We start from the raw sequence: 18,771 nt of genomic DNA on the forward strand, positions 1-18,771 counted from the left end.
AACCAGTGCAACTTTGTGCAGGGGCACTCTTACATTGGTTTAAACCTGGCTTACAGGTGCAAGCCAAAGTGATATGAATGTCCACACACAAAGTTGTACCAGTTTTGATAAATTGGTTTAACATCACGTTTATTTAAATTGGTGCAACTCTATGTGTAGACCTGCCTGAAAGGTAGGTATTTGGTGCTAGGAAATGATCCAAAGTTTTGGGATGCATATCTGTCATACGCTTATTTAAGTCATGCCTTCCACTCATTACACAGCACCATCAGTTACGTGGTGGGTTAGTGGGAATGGGAAGTGTTTCAGATGTTCACCATGATAAAAGCGAAAGATCTAGAGAAGTGTGTTCTTAACTATCATGTGCTCTTGTGCAGAAGGGATTGATACGGCCTGCTTAACATTAAAGACTTGACTTGATGTTTTTAAACCTTTTCCTACCATCTCAACTCTCTTTTGAGGGGTAGGTGTACTGTATGTTAGTTTGAAAAAGATGTGGCTTCTTCTTTTTCTTAGCTTGGTATTTTTAAGAGAACATTTTGCTTTTCTTCTCAGGTTTATCAGCTTTGTGAAAAACTACCAGAATCCAAACTTAACCATTTCATTCTCTGCTGAACGGAGTGTTGAAGATGAGATAAACCGTGAAAGTAACAGTGATATCAAGACTGTTGTAATTAGCTATGCTGTCATGTTTCTGTACATCTCAATAGCCCTGGGACACATCAAAAGCTGCGAAAGATTTCTGGTATGCTTAGTTTGTTGAAAATAATAGATGTCATAATTATAATAACGGCTTACATTTTGTGTGTGTGTGTGTGTGTGTATGTATGTATGTATATGTAGCATTTAAAATAAGTTAAAACACTGTAATCTTTGTAACACCTTTATTTTGTTAAATAGTCTAATCTCAACTTTGACTAGTTTTCATGATCAATATTTTAATATCAGCTAGTGGTGTTAACATTATTATAAAGCATCCCTAGTTTTTCATTATTTCTGTCTTACCAGAGTGTTCTGGGTTACAAACGGCTTCTCTTTTTCTAAGCAAGAGAACGAACTGGGAAATCCATGTCCCATTTGATCCCCTTTCCTTCCATCATCACATCCCCCTTTTTTTAAAACTTTTGTCATTAAATAACAAGGTATTTTAAGTCATTTCTGAACCAAGACCTTTCAAATTAGGTGCAGTTTTGCTCTTCAGTTTCAAATAACATAATCCTGAATGTTTAAAAGGGGCCATGCTGTAGGCAGCCTCAGTGTAATTGGTAAAACTACTTATTTTATCATACAAGTCAAGAGTTTACTCCTAGAATGGGAGATAAATTCCAAAATGTTCTGGTTGGAATGGCTTTGACAGATGTATTTTCATTACAGTTAATATTGTGTGTTTTTGTTTTGTTCATTTGTCAGGTGGATTCAAAAATCTCTCTGGGCATTGCAGGCATCCTGATCGTATTGAGTTCAGTAGCATGTTCTCTGGGGATCTTCAGCTATTTTGGAATCCCATTAACATTGATTGTTATTGAAGTCATTCCATTTTTGGTGCTGGCTGTTGGGGTAGACAACATCTTCATTATAGTTCAGACATTTCAGGTATTATAACGATCTCTTGTGTTTTTAATGTGTACGTACTATATTAGCTCCTACTTTAGGGCCTCTATCCTGTGAGGTGCTGAATACCCTTCTCTTCTACTGAACACACTAGAAGTTGAAGGTGCCTGGCACCTCGCAGGATGAGGTTTGTCCTGAGAGTTGATTTGGGGGAGAAGAGCCAGTATGATATTCAGGATTGATATTTAGTGATTTACAGTTTCTCAGTGTAAAGTATGTTGCTAATGCAGCTCTTTACTTTTGGAAGAATTAAAATTATTTTTGGCCTCTGGACTGTAAATTATAGGCAGATATACAGTTCATGGCCTCACAGCAATCAGTGGTGAAGGATTTCACCATCATCTCACGCTTTTTACCATCCTCTTGGTAGACTGTATGTGAGCTGGATAGTGGGGCTGAAATAGTGTCTGTTTTATATAATCTTGAGCATGAGGACCGTGCTTTATAAAATGTGGTGGTTAATCCACTTTCTAGCTGACAGTTGTCTCTAAAACCCACCAGAAATAACTGGCACCCTTGTGGCATCTCAGCAAAGACCAAACATTTGAATGGGAGACTGAATTACCCTTTCATCCCTATGGGCCTTCTAGGTTTGGGCTGAAATGCATTGCCAGGGCAGTGTGGGGAAGCTCATGCTGTGGCTGTTCAGGCTTTGTACCCACTCAGTGGGTAAAGAGAGAGCTTCTGTCTCCATGACTGTCACTCTGGCACACTAGTAGCACTGACTTGCTATAAATACAACATTGACTTGACATGCCTTTTGTTCCATACTTTTGAGAAGTTTCTCTGAATATACTACTTTAATCCCTAATGAGTGAATTACATTTCCTTAAAACAGAGAGATGAGCGTCTTCCAGGTGAAACTCTGGATAAGCAGATCGGCAGAATCCTAGGAGATGTGGCTCCTAGTATATTGCTCTCCTCTTTTTCAGAGACCGTAGCATTTTTCTTAGGTAAAAATTTAATCTTTTTCTTTTTTTTTCTGTGCTTCGAGATTTTGTGCTATACTTATTGCTGTGTATATTATTTATTTGATTTCATCACCCTCTTTGTACAATGCTTAACCAAGTAAGAATGTTCACTGTATTGCCTAAAAAAGTACATCCAAGGAACTAACTCCACCTCTGTGAGGTAGGCATTAGGCCCAATTTCCATAAAGAGAAACTGTGGTGCGCATGATTCGAAGTGACTTGCCCATGGTTGCACTTACAAAACATGGTCGATTTAGAAATAGAAGCAACAAACTCTCCCAGTCATTAGAGAAACTGGCTAGATGTATAGTTTGATGGGAAAGCGGGAAGATAGGAATAAGGAATCTAGAAATCTCAGTCTTCAAGAAGTTAGATATTCCCGCTCATCACAAAACCCCCATAGAGTTTGGCACAATTTTATAGCCTTCTCCAGCGCTATAACGGGAATGTCTTGGCTGGGCACAATGGGATATTTCAGCTCCTATTTTAAGTGCAGCCATAAGATTGTATTGTGAAATTTCCAGTGACTGCTAGCAATATGTCTGATTCCCACTACTGCTTTGCTTTTATCAGCATAAATATTTTAATAGACTAGAACAGGCATTCTATAGTGTCTTGAGTTGACTGCGGAGAGAGGAGACAAGTAATATTTTAGTCATGTTGATGGTATTCTGAACTAGTTTTAATCCATGGTTACTTGCTGAATAGTTACAACTGCCTGTATGGTACTGGAGTGGATTTTAACAAGGGGTTTTTGAAATCATCTTTTATATGCAGACCCTAAAGTGTTGTTCTAACATGTGGGGTGGACAGGCGGGGGTGGCATATAGACCTGCCTTAGCAGTTCCTATGCCACTTGATTTATCCCCCTATTCTGGGAAAATCATCCAATGGCATTAGGTAGCCTTGCACTGGCAACTCAGCTCCAGGGCTGCTCCAACATACTGGTGAATAAGGATGTTTGTGCATGTCATTTGGGGATTGGGCCAAGCCTAATGTCCTGACCCTCCTTTTTTGTCTTCCCCCACTTCCAGGGACTCTGTCTACCATGCCAGCTGTCCGCACTTTCTCCCTTTTTGCTGGAATGGCTGTGTTCATAGACTTCCTTCTTCAAATAACCTGCTTTGTAAGTCTCTTGGGATTGGACATAAAGCGACAAGAGGTGAGTCCACTAATTCCAGTTCCATATACTGCAACTTCTGCACGCTATTGGGTGGTGACTGCATTAATTCTGATATGTTTCGGTTTTATTTTTGTAGAGAAATCAAATGGATATTCTGTGTTGTATCAAAGGTGGGGAAGAAGAAAGTAGAGTCCAGCACTCTGAGAGCATCTTGTTGCTGTTCTTCAAAGACTTATATTCTCCATGTCTGCTTAAGGACTGGATGCGACCAATTGTGGTATGTACACCTTCACTTATAGTGAGACTTGGCCAAGAAAATCTTTTTTGAACCAAATACAAATCATCCACGAAAACTCCGAACTATCTTAAAGACAGAATTAATGTTTAATTTCTACAGTATTACATACTATTCCCCAAAATAATTGTTTGTTTAAATATTTAGTAATTGATATTGGATGCATTTTTAGTAGGGCTGTCGATTAATTGCTGTTAACTCACACGATTAATTCAAAGATTAATCACGATTAAAAAAATTAATTTCAATTCATCGCAGTTTTAATCGCACTGTTAAACAATAGAATACCAACTGACATTTATTAAGTATTTTGGATGTTTTTTACATTTTCAAATATATTGATTTCAAATACAACACAAATACAATAATATAAAGTGTAGAGTGCTCACTTTATATTTTTATTACAAATATTTGCACTGTAAAAATGATAAAAGAAATAGTACGTTTCAATTCACCTCATACGAGTACTGTAGTGCAAACTCTTTATCGTGAAAGCGCAACTTACAAGTGTAGATTTTTTTTTTTGAGTGCAGTTATAGAACAATGTAAAACCACTCAGTCCTACTTCTTGTTCAGCCAATCGCTAAGAGAAACAAGTTTGTTTACATTTATGGGAGATAATGCTGCCCACTTCTTCTTTACAATGTCACCTGAAAGTGAGAACGGATGTTCGCATGGCACTTTTGTAGCTGGCATTGCAAGGTATTTATGTGCCAGATATGCTAAACGTTTGTATGCCCCTTCATGCTTTGGCCACTATTCAAGAGGATATGCTTCCATGCTGATGACGCTCGTTAAAAAAATAATGCGTTAATTACATTTGTGACTGAACTCTTTGGTAGAGAATTGTATGTCTCCTGCCCTGTGTTTTACTGCATTCTGCCATGTATTTCATGTTATAGCAGTTTTGGATGATGACCCAGCATGTTGTTCGTTTTAAGAACATTTTCACTGCAGATTTGACAAAACGCAAAGAAGGTACTACTGTGAGACTTCTAAAGATAGCTACACCGCTCGACCCAAGGTTTAAGAATCTGAAGTGCCTTCCAAAATCTGAGAGGGACGAGGTGTGGAGCATGCTTTCTGAAGTCTTAAAAAAGCAACACTCCGATGCGAAAACTACAGAACCCAAACCACCAAAAAAGAAAATCAGCCTTCTGCTGGTGGCATCTGAGTCAGATGATGAAAATGAACATGCATTGGTCTGCACTGCTTTGTATTGTTATCGAGCAGAACCCATCATCAGCATGGACACGTGTCCTCTGGAATGGTGGTTGAAGCATGAAGGGCCATATGAATCTTTAGCACATCTGGCACGTAAATATCTTGCAATGCTGGCTACAACATTGCCATGCAAACACCTGTCCTCACTTTCACCTGACATTGTAAACAAGAAGCGGGCAGCATTATTTCCTGCAAATGTAAACAAACTTGTTTGTCTGAGCTATTAGCTGAACAAGAAATAGGACTGAGTGGACTTTTTTATTTTTTAATGCAGTTATTTTTTGTACATAATTCTACGTTTGTAAGTTCAGCTTTCATGATCGAGATTGCACTACAGTACTTGTATTAAATGAATGGAAAAATACAATTTTATTTTTACAGTACAAGTATTTATAAAAAATATAAGTAAGCACTAGACACTTGTCTGTGTTGTAATTGAAACCAATATATTTGAAAATGTGGAAAACATCCAATATTTATATAAATGGTATTCTATCATTGTTTAGCAGCACGATTAATTGTGTTTAATATTTTTAATCACTTGACAGCCCTAATTTTTAGCAAACAGAAGTAAAATAAACATTTTTCTTTTGGATTTGATCCTTGAGCCAACTGCCATTTAAACGCAATGGAAAGACTCCCATTGACTTGAATAGGAGTGGGATTAGACCCTTAGTTCCCAACTTCATTTGGTACTGATTGGTTCTGTGTTGTGGTTAACTCTCTCAGTAGCCGGCATTCTTGAGTCAGTAATATGGTACTGTATTTAATTTGGGCTTTGATTGTACCTTCCCTCCGAGGTGAAAGTAGCTCTTCTTTGTGCATCTGCCATCACCATACCAGTCCAACCTGGTATACTTATTTTGGAACTTTACTGCATGGTAAAAATCTAATGGATGATTGATTTCCTAAAATGAGGAGTATTAACACATGGGGTCACTGTTTAGGGCTGAAGAAGTCTTGTGTGTCATAAGCTGTTCTTGTGTGTCATTTCTTACAGATATCCTTGTTCGTGGGCCTTTTGTCATTCAGTATAGCAGTTGCTCACAAAGTAGAGATTGGCTTGGATCAGTCTCTTTCAATGCCAGATGTAAGTGTTGATTTAATTATATATATTTTTTAGAAGGAAATGATTTAATCAGTACCAAATAATTGAAACATGTCACCTACCTCTGACTAGACAAAAGTTGTCATGTTACAATTCCTCAGCATTAACACAGTACAATACAGACCCGTTTACACGCAGATGTCGGGAGTCAAGCCATCATGATCGCGTGTTAACGGACCGCGGGTTAAGAGGGCCATGCTGAAATATCTTAAGAGATCTATATATACACATGTATAATTATCTAGGATTACATACGTATTCACAGCGCCCCAAATACTGCAGGCCTGTCTGTTAACGGCACTTTGCAAGAATATAAATTCAAATGTGTAATCTAATAAAAACTATTTATTATTATTATTACTACTACTACTACACAGGGGTGAAAGTAACTCAGGACACTTATCGGTATGGGGTGGGGGTGGCTGTGGCCCCTGGAAGGGGTGGTGCCTCGGGCAGAAGGGGCAGGGCTAGGGGTCAGCATCCCCCAGCCAGCCCTTCCAGACTGCCTCGTCTGCGCTGCCCGGGGTTCCCATGGCGATTTAAAGGGCCCGGGGCGCTGGACGCCGCTGCTGCGGTAGCAGCTTCCGGAGCCCCAGGCCCTTTTAAATTGCCGGCCCCGGGGCAGCTGCTCCCTTTGCCCCGCCTCACCCGTCAACGGCCGAGAGGGGAGGAGAGGGGGGCAAAAGGGGCAGGGACCTTAAAGCGCTGCAGGGTCCTCTGCTGCCACGGCGCTTTAACGGTGCGATAAAGACGTACAATATGTTTCCGCTCTGCACTTCCTGTCAATTTCTATGTCAGTGAGTTAGTGAGCAAATCTGTAGCGCTACATAGCAAGTTCCTGTACCGCGTGTTAACGGGTCTCGCGTGTTAAATAGGTAGCACAGGGAGGCATGGCGCTACAGCGTGTTAAGCGGATTCGCGCATAAACGGGTCTGTACTGTACAGATGAGAAACATCAACAGACTGAGCTGTTTCAGAGATTTAACTCAAGTTTTCTTTTTAAAGGACTCCTATGTAATGGATTACTTCAATTATCTCAGCAAATACCTGCATGCAGGTCCTCCTGTGTATTTTGTCCTAGAAGAAGGGCACAACTACACCTCTTTGGAGGGGCAGAACATGGTGTGTGGTGGAGTGGGATGTAATAACAATTCACTTGTGCAGCAAGTCTTCACTGCAGCAGAAATTGACAGCTAGTAAGTGCAGCATTTTTCTCCTACTGAACTCTAGAGCAAGTAGTATAGCTAAAGTTGCCCAGTATGTCTGTGATGGGTTCAGTCACAGAGAACCCCTTGCGACTGTCACCTGACATGGTGAATTTACCTCTGAGCCCGTTTTCCCTGCCAGCCTAGGACTCCAGAACCCTGCCTTGTTGACCCAGACACGCTAACCTGCTGCAACACAGACTCAGGTCTGGTCCACGCCCCCTAAAGCTGCAGACTTTAACCAAAAACTGCTCAGCAGCTCACCTATCTCCAGCACCCAGACACCCAGCTCCCAATGGATCCAAACCCCAAATAAATCAGTTTTACTCTGTATAAAGCTTTGTCCACCCTCTATCTCTGATAGAGAGAGAGATGCACAGCTGTTTACTCCCCCAGGTATTAATCACTTACTCTGGCTTAATAAACAAAAGTGATTTTATTAAGTAAAAAAAGTAGGATTTAAGTGGTTTCAAGTAATAGCAGACAGAACAAAGTAAGTCATAAAGCAAAACATGCAAGTCTAAGCCTAATACATTAAGTAAACCATCCACAATTAATTGTCCTAGTCAATGGGAGCCATCAAGATTCTGAACCGCCATTAATGGCCCACACTTTGCATAATTACAATAGGACCACAGTGTTATACTTTATATTTCTAGCTTCAGATACAAGAATGATACATTCATACAAATAGGACGACCACATTCAGTAGACTATAAGCTTTGTAATGATACCTTACAAGAGACTTTTTGCATGAAGCATATTCTAGTTACATTATAGTCACACTCATAAACATATTTCCATAAAGCACTATGGAGTGCAACGTCACAACATCTTATTACAAGGAACACCTCTTGTTTCAGTTGCTGATAAGTTTGCCAAATGCTTGGGCTGAAATTTTCCATGCTGGGATTTTGCCTTGTACTGAACTTCTTGGAAAGCTTTAGCAAAAATGGTTCAGCAGTTTTCCAGAACAAGATTGGGGGGGGAAAATGCTTCATTTTACATGTGTTTTTAAAAAACACTACAAGTATAGTGCTTCCATGCTTTGACTTGAAATTTTATGAGGAGTTTTCTTTGGTGTCAGGGATGTGCCCTCTTGCTGTTCCCATGAAAAACTACCCACATTTGGTCAAGTTATAAAAATTTTGAAAAATCTTAGGTAAGACATGCTCAGTTAGACTTGTTAGAGCTTAAATTCTCCAAAGATTCCATCTGTACTTAGCATGCTCCAGGTTGTGACTGCAGGGGTTGAGCAGGACTTTCCCTGTAATTGCTGCTGTAATTCATGTGGTGCTGGGCTCAGGAGCTGAGAGAGAGAGGAATCTTTCTCCTGTGCTCTCGATGATTCATCCGCTGGTGTCTAGGCAGCGTGGAGGAGGAAGTGGTCTGACTCAAACGCAGAGTGGACAAGAGACATCTGGGGCAGTGGTTGTCAACCTTTCCAGACTACTATACCCCTTTCAGGAGTCTGAAGCCTGAGGCCTGCTGCCTGGGGCTGAAGCATGTAACTTAGTTTTGCGGGGCCCCCTTGGGTTAAGAAACACTAATATAGATGAGTTGAAATACCCCCTGGAAGACCTCTGCATATCCCCACGGGTATGTACCCCTGGTGGAGAATCACTGATTTGGGGTGTGGTGGAGGGAGCTAATTGGGACTGGGAGCTTGCGGGCAGGGGAGAGACAGGACTGGCTGGGCAAAGAAACTAGTACTGGGAGGCAGAAGAATGGGACTCGGGGGGGGGGGGGGGGGGGAGAGAGACTGAGATCAGATGAGCCCAGCGGAGGTGGGGAGACTGGGATGGGGAGACTGGGGTTTGGACAGGGATCCTTGAACCGGGGGACTGGGATGAGGAGTCTGGAGTGGGTGAGACAGGGACTGGCATGAGGAGCTAGAGTTGGAGGGTGAGAAGAGAGAGCACTGGGACAGGGACAGGATAAAAGGGACAGGGGCGAGCACACTAGGTACCCTTAGAACACATTCCCCTCCAGAGCCTGAAATGGGACCCAAGATTCCTGTGTCTCACCATTCGTCTGCTGTCAGCAAAGATCTGTGAAACCCGCCAGCAAAATTTCTCATCCCCCCCCTCTAGTGCTGGTCCACATAAGAGAACCCACTACTCCCATTGGCTCAAGTGGCAGAGGTCTGTGCTGTGGATCTAAAGTTCCAAGCCTGATGTTGAACCCTGTGGGTGTCAATGTCAGAATGATGGAATTTTTTTGCTCAGTTTGGTTTTTTAAAAACTTAGGAAATTACATACAAACTATGTTAAAAGAACACTAAAGTTGTGAAGTTGAACGTTTTTTAGGAAATGCCAGAACTACGGTTGTCTCTCTCTTGAACCATCTATTTGGTATCTATTGGTATTTATTTTTGTTATGTTTCAGCACAAGGATAGGCTTTCCCCCCTCTTCATGGATTGATGATTACTTTGATTGGGTTAAACCACAGTCATCCTGCTGCAGAGTCTATAACACTACTGGACAGTTCTGCAATGCTTCAGGTACTCCGCGTTTTCTCTTTCATGTCTCCAGTGTTGCTTTAATCATATTTACAAAAGCTTTTCAAATACATTTTCTTCTAAATAAGGACTTGACTCTACCCTCTTTTTTTTAATATCAATGTTCAAACTGCTTTGTGCAACTTTTTTTTTTTTTTTTTTTTTTTTAAATTGGCTGAGATGTACTTCTTTAAAATACTTTCCCATTCTGGAATTATTGCCATTTCTGGAAGGAGACTAAATTTAATGCACTTTAAATGTTAAAATGCTGCATTTTTTGAAGATGCCCTTTTGGACAATACTGTTCCCAAAATAACTAATTGGTTTATAGACCACTTTGATCCTTATGAGCTCTAGATAATGCAATCAGCAGTTTATTGCCCTCGTGTCTTAAAAATTGCCTGCACTGTGTTATGTATTGGGATCTGTTGTACGGTACTGAATACAGAACAGAGAGGTCGGTAACGCTATTTGTTAGTCTTAGTATTGGACTAGCCTTATCTAATGTAACAGAAATCCCAAGCACAAAGAAATGGGTGTATTCAATGCAGAAAATATAGGACTTAGCTCTGTATTTTGGGTCTTCTCTCTGGACAGAATAAGGAGAGTGTGAGTGTGTGTGTGAACTACCTTCTCTAACAGTGAAAGAATTAGTTCTTTTAGGGTTGGATGAGCCCTTCACCAGGTCACTGAGGTGAAACTGACTAGTACAACATCCTATAGTCTTGCTGTCTGGCTGACATTGACTGCTTTTTTTTTAATTTTTTTCTGCTTTTTGTTTTTTCCAGTTGTTGATGTTTCCTGCATGCGTTGCCGTCCACTGACTCAAGAAGGCAAGCAGAGGCCTCAGGGTGGAGACTTCATGAAATTTTTGCCAATGTTCTTGTCTGATAACCCTAATCCTAAATGTGGAAAAGGGTAAGTGCCTACAGACTGAATAAGTTTAATCTCTGTTGAAAATTAGCAGGTGAAATAGGAAACAACAGTGACGCTTGTTTATGAAATGTATACCCATCATCCAAGCCTCTGTGGGCACACTTGCATTTTAATTTAAAAACATACTGAAATATAGACCACTTAAAAACAGCAAACCCTGTTGTGCTTCTATGAGGCAAAGTTGTAAGTATTAGATTTTCTTTTGTCCTAGTTATCTTGTCTGGAACATCCTACATAAGTGATCAACAACATAAGTGATCTTTTGTGGGGGTACTATTTTGTATTTTCGGAATATCTTCTGATAACACTGTAGAACCCATGTTTTGTATCATAAGAATTTGCAGATAGTAACACAAATAGCAGAGGAATCCAACATTGAGAGATCCTGATTCTTGGCATCAAAATGAGGGTGGTTGATCTTGTTGTTGCTTGACCATGAAGTAATACAGTTGCACTTCATTTACAGAGGACATGCTGCATATAGCTCTGCTATCAACTTCATAAACAATAACTCTGATGTTGGAGCTACTTACTTTATGACTTATCATACAGTCCTAAAAACCTCAGCTGACTTCATTGATGCTATGAAAAAAGCACGGATCATAGCAGATAACATTACTGAAACCATGGGCATCAAAGAAAAGAATTACCGTGTGTTCCCTTACAGGTATGTGTGGATTTTTTCGCCCTAGGAATGTGTAGCTTTGGGCAGAAGTCGTGGATTCTGGAGAAAGTTCATGTTGACTTGGATGTATGTATTAAGAGCTGAGGAAGGATCTTAAAGTATTTTAGTTGCTTTTTACTATGGTTTAGCAGCTGGAAGTAAGGAAAGCCAGCATCACGTGACCACCAGCATATATCTCTAGGTCCCAGTTTGAGAACCTCTGTGTTAAGGGTTTGTTGTTGTTGGAAGCCAGTCCCTTTCCAACATACTCCTTCCAGCCATTCTTCCACTCTACCCCACAATAAAGACAATGTTGGTCTTCTCCAGTTTGCAGGAGTTATCTGTGTCTCCAGTTCTTGCACCATCATCTCTTCTGAGCCGTATGTCCTCTGCTTTTCTTTTTCCTATCTGAATCTGTGGAAGACTGAACAGCCATTCAGGAACTTGTGCAGGTCTTAGGGATTTTCCTTAGATGCCACTAGTTCTTCATTTTACCTTCTGGTATTCCCCATCCTTTAAAACCCCTTGGTGTTGTATACTTAGTATACTGAACTTTTGAAAAGTTCAAGTGATTCAGTGCTCTAAATTCTTGCTGCTAATTGTTGCTGTCCACTTTCCTGACCCTCTTCCCTGATGCTTTTTCTAAACTGTGAGGAATCTTCCCTCATTCTAAAATCCCCATGTTTGTAAACAAACAAAAAGCCAACTTTTAAATGCCCAGAAGAGAAATTTCTTGCTCCTCAGACCTCTTCAAAACAGCCGAAATTTGATTAGAATCAATATCTTGCAGTAAAACTTATTCCTTTTGACTTTCTCCACCTTAAAAAAACTTTAAAGAATATGAATGTCCTTAACAATATTAATGTTTCATGAAATTCAGTTTAAGGTTTAGCCTATTATCTGTGTTTGATATCTTCTTTGTTACTGCCCTGTTCTTAATTAAAAAAAAACACTTAAGAAAATAGTTCCCCAGGATTTTAAAAAAAACTTTTTTTTTTAGTCTGGTTCCTCTGGTCACTCTACGGCTGTTTTCACTTAAAATGCTACAGTGCTTCAGTGTAGGCCCTTCAGTGTAGTACAGCGATGGAAAAGGTTCTTCTGTGGCTATAGCTAATCCAACTCCCTGAGAGGCAGTAGCTAGGTTGATGGAAGAATTCTTCTGTTGACCTACTGCTGTCTACACCCAGGGTTAGGTCAGCTTAACTATCTCTCAGGGTGTGGATTTTCATGCACCTGAGAAATATAGTTATGCTGATGTAACTTTTTTTTCAATGTAGATCAGCCCTTAGTCAAGAAAAAGAATAGATAGGGGTTTTCTACAAACCTCAATGACTCAAACACTTAAGTCACCAAGAATCATCTCCCAAATAGGTCTAACCAAATGGATGGCTAATGACAGTCTCTCTTCTTTCCATAGTGTGTTTTACGTCTTCTATGAACAATATCTGACAATTGTGCATGACACCATCTTTAACCTCTGCGTGTCCCTGGGATCAATATTCTTGGTGACGACTGTGCTGCTTGGTTTTGAAGTGTGGGCTGCTGTGATGGTATCCATTACTATTGCTATGATACTAGTCAACATGTTTGGAATAATGTGGCTTTGGGGCATAAGCCTGAATGCTGTTTCACTGGTTAACCTTGTTATGGTAAGGGGTATGTGTGTTTGTATGTGTGTTTTAAAGGGGCTCTAATGTTCTCAGTGCAAAAGCAATGTACATAGCATGTCCTGAAATCTGTGACTGGAGTTATCTTGTACATCCTGACAATTGTAACTTAATATCCATTTTGTATAGAAAACTTGCTAAGGGCATGGCTACACTAGTGTTTACAGTGGCGCACCACTGTAAACTCTCTAATGTAGCTGCTCTAAGCTAACAGGAGAGCTCTCCTGTTGGCTTAACCATAGGCGCTGACTGTGTGGATGCTCCAGGGCTGGAGCACCCATGGAAAAAAATTAGCGGGTGCTTAGCACCCACTGGCAGCCAACTTTCCCCCCAGTGCCACCTGTCCGCTGGTGGCCCTGCTGATCAACTCCTCCCCCTTCCTCCCAGCACTCTTGCCCTCTGTGGATCACCCTCGAGCAACATAAATTATGCTGATGTAGGCTGCAGTGTAGACATAGCCTTAGACCTATTCCGACAGGAGTGAAAAGGTTAATCTCTTGTATTGTGCTTTAGAAATGCAAAGTCCCACATGTGTACAGATACTGTTAGAAAGGTAACTGTACAGTGTGAGATGGTGTGTATAACCCATCTCTTTTACAGGCAGTGTGCATGCACAGGGAAGAACAGAGCTTGGTTGTATCTTCACTAACTTTTCCATCATTCCATTACAACTGATGCAACTTCCATCTATAGTAGCAGTAGTAAAAGCAGGCTGCATACCACATCATTTAGATCTGGTCTTGTGTGTGCATGCACATGCCATACTGTCTCTACACCATTAATCCCTGCATGATGATTAAGGTTTTACCCAACTGATGCCTCTGCAGAATAGATCTGGGAACACTACGGCTGCTGATCCAAGGGTAAAAATGCCTGTGGCCAATCTAAGTTAAGGGATACAGTAACATCGCTAATATAGGTTGTAGTGCAATGGAAGGGGAATGAGTAAAAAGCTAGTATAGGCCTTGGAGAACCATTTCAGAACTCTGGCCATGTGTTTTGAGGCTCCAGTTTTGTTTGCCCTCTGGTGACTGTGTTAGGAGATGCTTTAAAGCAGGCTTGAAAAGAGTAATTGGCCCTCTCGTGCCGAACAGTGGCTGTTGTAAGAGAAATAGGTAGCAAATTAATGAAGGCCTGGTAAGAACTTCTCGGCTTTATTCAGTGTCTTATAAGCAAGTGAGAACCAGACTGCCAAAAACTATATAAACACAGCTCATTTTCTGATGCTTAATGTCCTGTCCATGCTACAAAATGCTGCTGATGGAGTAAATTAGATGTACAGCTGAAGGAAGGATTTAAAAGCAAAAGATACGTACTTATAATGTAACCCTCAGAAGAAAAAGTGCTAGTGAGGGAGCACAATTCTGAATGACTTTATCAATGCAGACTTACCAATCTCCATTTGAATTTTTCATAATGCAATGTAGATAGACATAAGATCTCAGTGGGTGTTTATCTGCAAATATTGAACCTGTTTTTGGAGTGAAATCAAAACACAGGATTAAAATGTCAAGGTTTGTTACAGAAGAGAATGTTTGTTTGTACAGCAAGACCAGTTGTGTGTGTCTTTCCTCCCCCCAGTACGGTCAGTGATCCAGTCACTAGCCAGTTTCCTAAGGGTCAAAACACTGCTGCTTTTTACATATTAACTGCTTTAATAAATTTTATATTTAAATCAGTCACTGAGCTCTATGCTCATGGTTTTGTCATCAGAACCCCCTCTCAAAATTTGCCTTGGAATTGCCATGATCCCAGCTTTTTTAAAAAAAAGAAAGTCAAAACATACAATTTGTCTGTCTTGTATATTTTAGACTGGCATCTTGGATAATAATTTATAGCCTCTTTGGTGCTTAATATATGGGGGCAGAAGTGATAGCTTGGTGCCAAGAAATTAACTGACCTGTTCTTACTTTCAGAGCTGTGGTATCTCGGTGGAGTTCTGCAGTCACATCACCAGAGCATTCACTGTTAGTACCAAGGGTAGCAGAGTAGAGCGTGCAGAAGAAGCACTCTCCCGCATGGGCAGTTCTGTAAGTGTCTGTTCCTTTGTTGTAATACGTTTTTTTTGTCTGTGTAGACAAAATGACTTCAACTCAAGTTCAGTGCTTCCTATCATCACTGCAACTTTAATCAAGTAATACCTTGCTACTTACTACATGCTTATGTTGTAGGATCAGCTTTGCCTGTCCTATATTGGGTGTCATTCTGCAATGGTTAACCTGCTGTTATAATGGTGTCAGTCACAATTTCCCCAGATGAGTCTAGATTTCTGTTATAGGCCTGAAGATAAGATTTATAACTTCTGATTGGTTTGATTTGATTGTAAATTGTGATGCTTAAAATTGATTATAAAACTTTCTAAAATTCATTTTTATCTGACTATTCAGTGCTAGGTCATAGCCTGTAATTTTAGAAATGCTTGTGTCAATGTATTGGCTCAGGTGTTTGGCAGGCATTATAGAGCTCCAAATTTCACAAACCAGTTTCAGCTTCGACTTCTCTTAGACTCTCTTTAATGTAGTTAACCTTTGGCGGTGCTTTCAACCAAAATTAATTTGGTCATAGGCTAAAGCCTGAGTGAAGCTTGCACAGGCTAGTTATGTTAGCTAACACATGGTATAAACATACTTTTTTGGGGTCTCTGTAGTTACTTGGGTGATCAGCCACACTGCACAGCAATACCCAAGTATGTGTCCTCGCTGGTGTTACATTCCCCCATGTGTGTCACTAGGACTTCTGGGAGCATGGTTCTTAGTGCTGCAGTAAGCTGAGCTGCTGTGACTTTCCCAATGAATTGTGTGAGAGATCTTCTGTCCTCCTGGGCATGCAAAGAGAATTGGCCTCTGATGCCTTTCCCTCGGCACTAGAGTGGTTTATCCTGTGTCCTCACTACAACATGAGCAGGTTACCAGCCTGATTTGCAAGTTTCACTTGGGCTTGAGAGAGACAGCTAGCCTGGGTTGGAAACATCAGTGAAGTTGAGTCAGATGTCCGTGTGTGGATGGGAGCAGCATCTAAGAAAGAACCTGAGTTAAGAACCTGTAGTGAAGTAATCCCCACAGAATAACACATGTTCAAATCTCAGTGAAGACTAGGCCATTTTCAGTTTTTCCACCTGTTAGGCTCCCCCTCTGGTTTATCTTGACTTCCTTTTTTCTAAGGAAGATGCTCACTGAATTGGAGCAGGGGCTTGTAGAGGCTTAAATATAATTCAAGCACATGATGCTGCTAAAAATGAGATTTAAAATCAGCTGGCCACGTCATGATTAAATGGAACCTTATTGTGGTGATTACACTATGTCACATTGGAAGGGGAAATGGTTGTCAGAAAACCTTTTAGCCAAGTCAAAATTCCCTCTTCTAGTTTTTGTTTCTGTAACATCTAAAAAGTGAAATTACTAATGGAGTGAGAGATGTAGTGTTACCGGGGATTCTTTAGCAAGTGGGATGCCTAGTAGACTAACTTTCTTGATCTCATTTCCTTTTTTCATTATATGCTACCCTCTTTTGAATTATACTTATTTTAGCTATATCCCTACTATCCTTCCTCTAGTGCAGGGGTGGGCAAACTTTGTGGCCCGAGGGTCACATCTGGGTATGGAAAGTGTATGGCGGGCCATGAATGCTCATGAAATTGGGGTGCAGGCTCTGGGGTTGGGCCAGAAATGAGTTCAGGGTGAGGGAGGGGGCTCCAGACTGGGGCAGGAGGTTGGTGGGGGTGTGGGCTCCGGGGTGGGGCTGTGGATGAGGGGTTTGGTGTACAGGAGGGGGCTCTGGGCTGGGACTGAGTTGTTTGGAGGGCAGGAGGGGGATTAGGGTGGGGGTTGCAGCGTGTGGTGGGGGCTCAGGGGTGCAGACTCTGGGTGATGCTTACCTCAAGCAGCTTCTGGAAGCAGCCTGTCCCCCCTCCAGCTTCTATGTGGAGGCGCGGCCAGGCAGCTCTGCATGCTGCCCTGTCCGCAGGCACTACCCCCCCACAGCTCCCATTGGCCATGGTTTCTGGCCAATGGGAGCTGCGGAGCTTGGGGTGGGGCACTGTGGGGAGCCCCCTATGCATAGGAGCTGGAGGGGAGACATGCCAGCTGCTTCCCGGGAGCTGCGTGGAGCGGGGCAAGCGCCTGCTCCCTGACAAGAGCTTGAGACCTGGATTAAAAGGTCAGACAGGCCAGATGCAGTCTGTGGGCTGTAGTTTGCCCACTGCTGCTCTGAGTTAGATTTAACCCTGCTCTATGCAGTATAAGGGATGATTGTTGCAATATTCCTTGAAAGTACATTTAAACTTGCAGAATGGGGTATTTCTTCATTTTCACTGTTTTGCTATTGAATAAGTGAATCACGTGACACCATGTCATCTTTGTATGAAATCACTTATTTTTAACCTCTTCTATTACCAGGTGTTCAGTGGCATCACTCTGACAAAATTTGGAGGAATTGTAGTGTTGTTCTTCTCCAAATCCAAAATCTTTCAGATCTTCTACTTCAGGATGTATCTAGCAATGGTGGTGCTTGGAGCTACCCATGGATTAATATTTCTTCCTGTTATGCTTAGTTATATAGGTAAGAATACACTTGATTGCTAAAGGGGGATTTTAAAATTAGTCTCTGCTCCAAATTATCCCTTCCATTCAGTGAGAAAAGGAGTCTACAACTGTACCTATATAAAAACTGTCTTTAAAAACAGCTACGGCTACCTGGTATAGTTGCTTCAAATACATTGGATCACCTGTTGTGACCCACTTAGTTTAGTTTGTAGTAATTTGGTCCTGTAAAAGTAGAGCTGTTTACAGCAGACTTTCCATCCCTTTTCAGTAGTGTCTAAATATAGTTGCACATCTTGTGGTAGCATTGCTGGAGTGCTACCAATTCCAATAATTTGTCTTACTGAGTCTCCCTTCTCAAGCCCTCAGTACAGTATCCTTTCCATCTTTAAGTGAGTCTCCTACTACACTAGAGACTAACAAATTTATTTGTTAGTCTCTAAGGTGCCACAAGTACTCCTGTTCTTCTTTTTGCGGATACAGACTAACACGGCTGTTACTCTGAAACTTCTACTACACTGTGGGTACAGAAATGTTAGCTGTAAAAGAGCTATGTCATAAGTTAAGAACAGCTGTTAAATGAAAAATGCTTAATTCTACTTTCCCTTTTCACCCATTTAGAAAGGGAAACCTCTCCAGTCTATGCTTTTCTACATCACTTGTATTATGAAAGTCTATATTAGCTGGTAGTGGGTTATTAGCAGTTGTGCTGTATACAAAATAATCCTCAAAGTTGATGTTTTGGCATATAGATTGTAGTGTTAAGATCTCCTCACTTAAACATTATTGGTTCTTAACTATTAGAAGGAATACTTTCAGGAAAGCTGCATTTCCTTTAGAGGAAATACTTGCTAGAAAGTAGATAATCCACCAGTTCTGCTTTGACTAACAATACTGCCCACCTTACTAAAGGAGGATTTCAGAATAT

At 41.0% G+C, this 18,771-nt stretch overlaps 1 protein-coding gene across 1 annotated transcript in view; it reads left to right on the forward strand.

Annotated features, from left to right (window-relative positions):
- Positions 1 to 18,771, forward strand: part of NPC1 (NPC intracellular cholesterol transporter 1) — a 50,135-nt gene that overhangs the window by 29,928 nt on the left and 1,436 nt on the right. The window contains exons 12-24 of the mRNA XM_054016606.1: positions 556 to 745; positions 1,411 to 1,593; positions 2,450 to 2,564; positions 3,617 to 3,744; positions 3,842 to 3,982; positions 6,225 to 6,314; positions 7,338 to 7,528; positions 9,926 to 10,041; positions 10,827 to 10,956; positions 11,441 to 11,641; positions 13,056 to 13,287; positions 15,222 to 15,335; positions 17,700 to 17,862. Of these exons, the coding sequence (XP_053872581.1) occupies positions 556 to 745; positions 1,411 to 1,593; positions 2,450 to 2,564; positions 3,617 to 3,744; positions 3,842 to 3,982; positions 6,225 to 6,314; positions 7,338 to 7,528; positions 9,926 to 10,041; positions 10,827 to 10,956; positions 11,441 to 11,641; positions 13,056 to 13,287; positions 15,222 to 15,335; positions 17,700 to 17,862 (1,994 nt within the window). The remainder of the gene's footprint in view (positions 1 to 555; positions 746 to 1,410; positions 1,594 to 2,449; positions 2,565 to 3,616; positions 3,745 to 3,841; positions 3,983 to 6,224; positions 6,315 to 7,337; positions 7,529 to 9,925; positions 10,042 to 10,826; positions 10,957 to 11,440; positions 11,642 to 13,055; positions 13,288 to 15,221; positions 15,336 to 17,699; positions 17,863 to 18,771) is intronic.

The sequence above is a fragment of the Malaclemys terrapin genome, chromosome 2 (genome assembly GCF_027887155.1).
Source record: "Malaclemys terrapin pileata isolate rMalTer1 chromosome 2, rMalTer1.hap1, whole genome shotgun sequence".
NCBI classification, from domain to species: domain Eukaryota; kingdom Metazoa; phylum Chordata; order Testudines; family Emydidae; genus Malaclemys; species Malaclemys terrapin.